Here is a 2,858-nt window from a genome sequence, read left to right as displayed (position 1 = left end):
AAAAAATGCTTTAGCGATGCCCTCAAACACACACTCAAACTTCTGCTGCAGGTTACGTTTCAGTTTCCGCTGCTGAACTCCAGACCGACTTCCTGAATGCAGACCCAGATCAAACCATCAGTCTCACAGTAAATCCAGTATTTTCATCTGTTCAATCTGGACAGAATGGTCTTACTGCGGTGCAGACGCTCAGCCAGCTCCTCCTGCTTCAGCCTCCTCAGGAAGTTCAGTGTGATCTGCAGAGAAGCCTCGGAGCTCCTCCTCTGCTCTTCATCCTCATCACTCAGACTCTCTAAGGTTTCTGGGTAATCTGGACTCAGAACCTGCTGGAACTTCTTCAGTTCGTTCTTGACAAAAGTGCAGATGTTCTCCTCCAGCAGCTGGAACACAAAACATGATGAAAGACACAAAGTCCAGCCATGGACCAAAGCTCAGGTCCATGTTGGACACAGTGATGTCCACTGGTCTGAAACCAGCAGCAGGACATGATTGGACAGAACAGATGGACCAGTAGATGTTGGACATGTACACACCTGAAATATGGAGTCCAGCTGAGTCTGATCCTGTAGACCAGTGGGAACCTCTGAGCTCTGCTGCTCCACTCTGTGGACCAAACATCAACAATGAGCTCATATTATGTCTGTCCACACTGACACCAACAGGTGGACACACCTGGACCACAACATGAGTCACATGACCCCCTGTAGTGGGAAAGGTGTCCTGGTCCTTCTGATCCCACTGAGAAATCAACATCTGAGTGAGTTTGGAGCTGGTCAAGCTGGTCAAGGCGTCAAAAACAGTGGAAAACTGAATTCAGTCCAAAGCACTTGAAGGTTTTTACCCTTCAGCTTTAATTTCAATACATCATCAGCAACATGAACCAAAACAGGCCATCCATCATCAACTCAAACCCACTCCACACCATACTCAACCAACCCACGAAAAACTGAAGACAGCTGAGGCTTTTGTACACAGTGCTGCCTCCAGTGGAAGGAGATAGAACAACTATACAAGCATTTACACTCACAAGCTATAAAACAGTGAATGATCCAGGACCAAAACCCAAACTATACTCTACATAAATATATATACATACACAACAGGACTATCCAACACTAAAATACCAGAGCCAAATATAGAAATGAATATTTCCATGAAACCATCAGCTCAAAGCCCTGCTCAAACTCACCTGTGTGTGCATCACCTGGGTGGAACTAGAACTGGTCCGTCAAGCCCCCGGGGACTGTTTGGGCCCACAGACCATTCCCCCAGGAACACCACACAGGTCCGTTTGTGTCTACCGTGCATTTATCAGTTTTATATGAATCCTTTTCTGTGGGTCCACGTCCAAACACCTGCTATATTCAGTATTTCCTTCATATTCGGCTTCTGTTTGGAGCTCTAGACGGCGCAGAAACCCGGCTCCCACGGCTGGGCACTAATCCCTCATCATAGACGTACACCGACCAACAGTTGAATCATTTTAGAAGTACTTGAATAAATAGTTGTCCCTAACTGAAACATGTGTTGTTCCTTTCCCCCTTAAGTCCAGACTAAACCAGTTGTCTTTAAACATCTTCCTTTGTCCTTCAATAATACAATCCAGTTCTCCCCATGCTGAACATGCTAACGGCGGCTCGTCGTTCCAGAGCTTCACACTCACTGTTTGAGTTGATCAACAGGTTTAGTTGAGTTCAGTTGATCAGGATCCCCATCAGACACATCATGGCAGCAGGACTGAACTGAGTTTAGTCACAGAAATGTCATTTCAGACACTGAAGAACATTTACTGAACAGTCACTTTAAGACTAAACTAAGGGACACCTGTCAGCCAATCAGAATGCAGAAAGGTCAGTAACCATGGAGACGCCTCTGTGTCAGGAGGGAACGTCAGTTTGGTTAGCAGTTCTAACGTCTATTTATTTTATACTCATGAAACCTTTAGACAATAAATGATGTGAAGAATCTGAAAATGAACCCGTTCTAAACCTTCAAACTAAAGTCAATATTTCATATAGATTTAATAAACAGTCGACACATCCAACATTTACATCAAACTTACGTCTCTGTGGAAAAGCATAGTGGTAAATCCATGGACCGGTCACTCCTGAAGGACACACAACTGGGTCCAGGATCAGGTCCAGAGGACTGTGGTCTCTGATGGATCCTGATCATCAGGAAAACAGAGACGATAAGAAAATGATCAATACACTGAAGATCAATCAAGTCTGAATCTGATCAGAAAACTCACAGATCAAAGATCCATTAGATCAGAATCATTGAGTTCATTCTACGTTAATCAGGTGATGAATAATGATTGAGTATAAATCACTAATGTAGTTCCTGTATTTGTTGGTCAGATGTTCTTCAGTCCAACCAGGTGAATCTAATGACAGACTGTTTGGACCCGTGTGTCCACAGACAACCATCAGATTTGCACCCAGCTGATGGATAGACCTACTACTGTATGGAAACATGGCACTGAAAACTGAAGAGGAACACACACAACTCTACATCACATGAGTGAACCCAATTCCAGTTTCCTGAGTCCTGGAGGATCCGTTCATCCATAGAGTCTGTGGTCGGATCAACATTTACATACAAGTGGTTTAGTGTGGCACTGGGGTCTGAAGGTCTGAATGAGGACCACCTACACTGACTCTGATGAACCATCCTGTTGGAAGAAAATAAATAAGTCCTTGGAGTCAGTACTCTTCATGGACACACAGCTGGGTCCTGATCCTGGTCCTGGTCCTGGTCCTAGTCCTGGTCCAGGTCTGTGAATAGTGATGTCAGTGGTTTTAGTGCTGAGCTCTGACATGGAGAACAGTGGAGGACAGATCCAGATGGTGGTCTCA

The 2,858-nt window shown here is 44.8% G+C and overlaps 1 protein-coding gene across 1 annotated transcript in view; it reads right to left on the bottom strand.

Moving 5' to 3' along the window:
- LOC115429150 (protein NLRC3-like) overlaps positions 1 to 2,080 on the bottom strand; it is a 34,528-nt gene extending 32,448 nt beyond the window's left edge. The window contains exons 1-2 of the mRNA XM_030148398.1: positions 2,063 to 2,080; positions 176 to 371 (exon numbers count right to left, since the gene is read on the bottom strand). Coding sequence (XP_030004258.1) covers positions 176 to 371; positions 2,063 to 2,080 — 214 coding nt within the window. The remainder of the gene's footprint in view (positions 1 to 175; positions 372 to 2,062) is intronic.
- Between the last annotated feature and the right edge of the window lie 778 nt (positions 2,081 to 2,858).

Source organism: Sphaeramia orbicularis, chromosome 12, assembly GCF_902148855.1.
Source record: "Sphaeramia orbicularis chromosome 12, fSphaOr1.1, whole genome shotgun sequence".
Taxonomy (NCBI): Eukaryota; Metazoa; Chordata; class Actinopteri; order Kurtiformes; family Apogonidae; genus Sphaeramia; species Sphaeramia orbicularis.
This window is presented reverse-complemented; position numbering and strand designations above follow the sequence as displayed.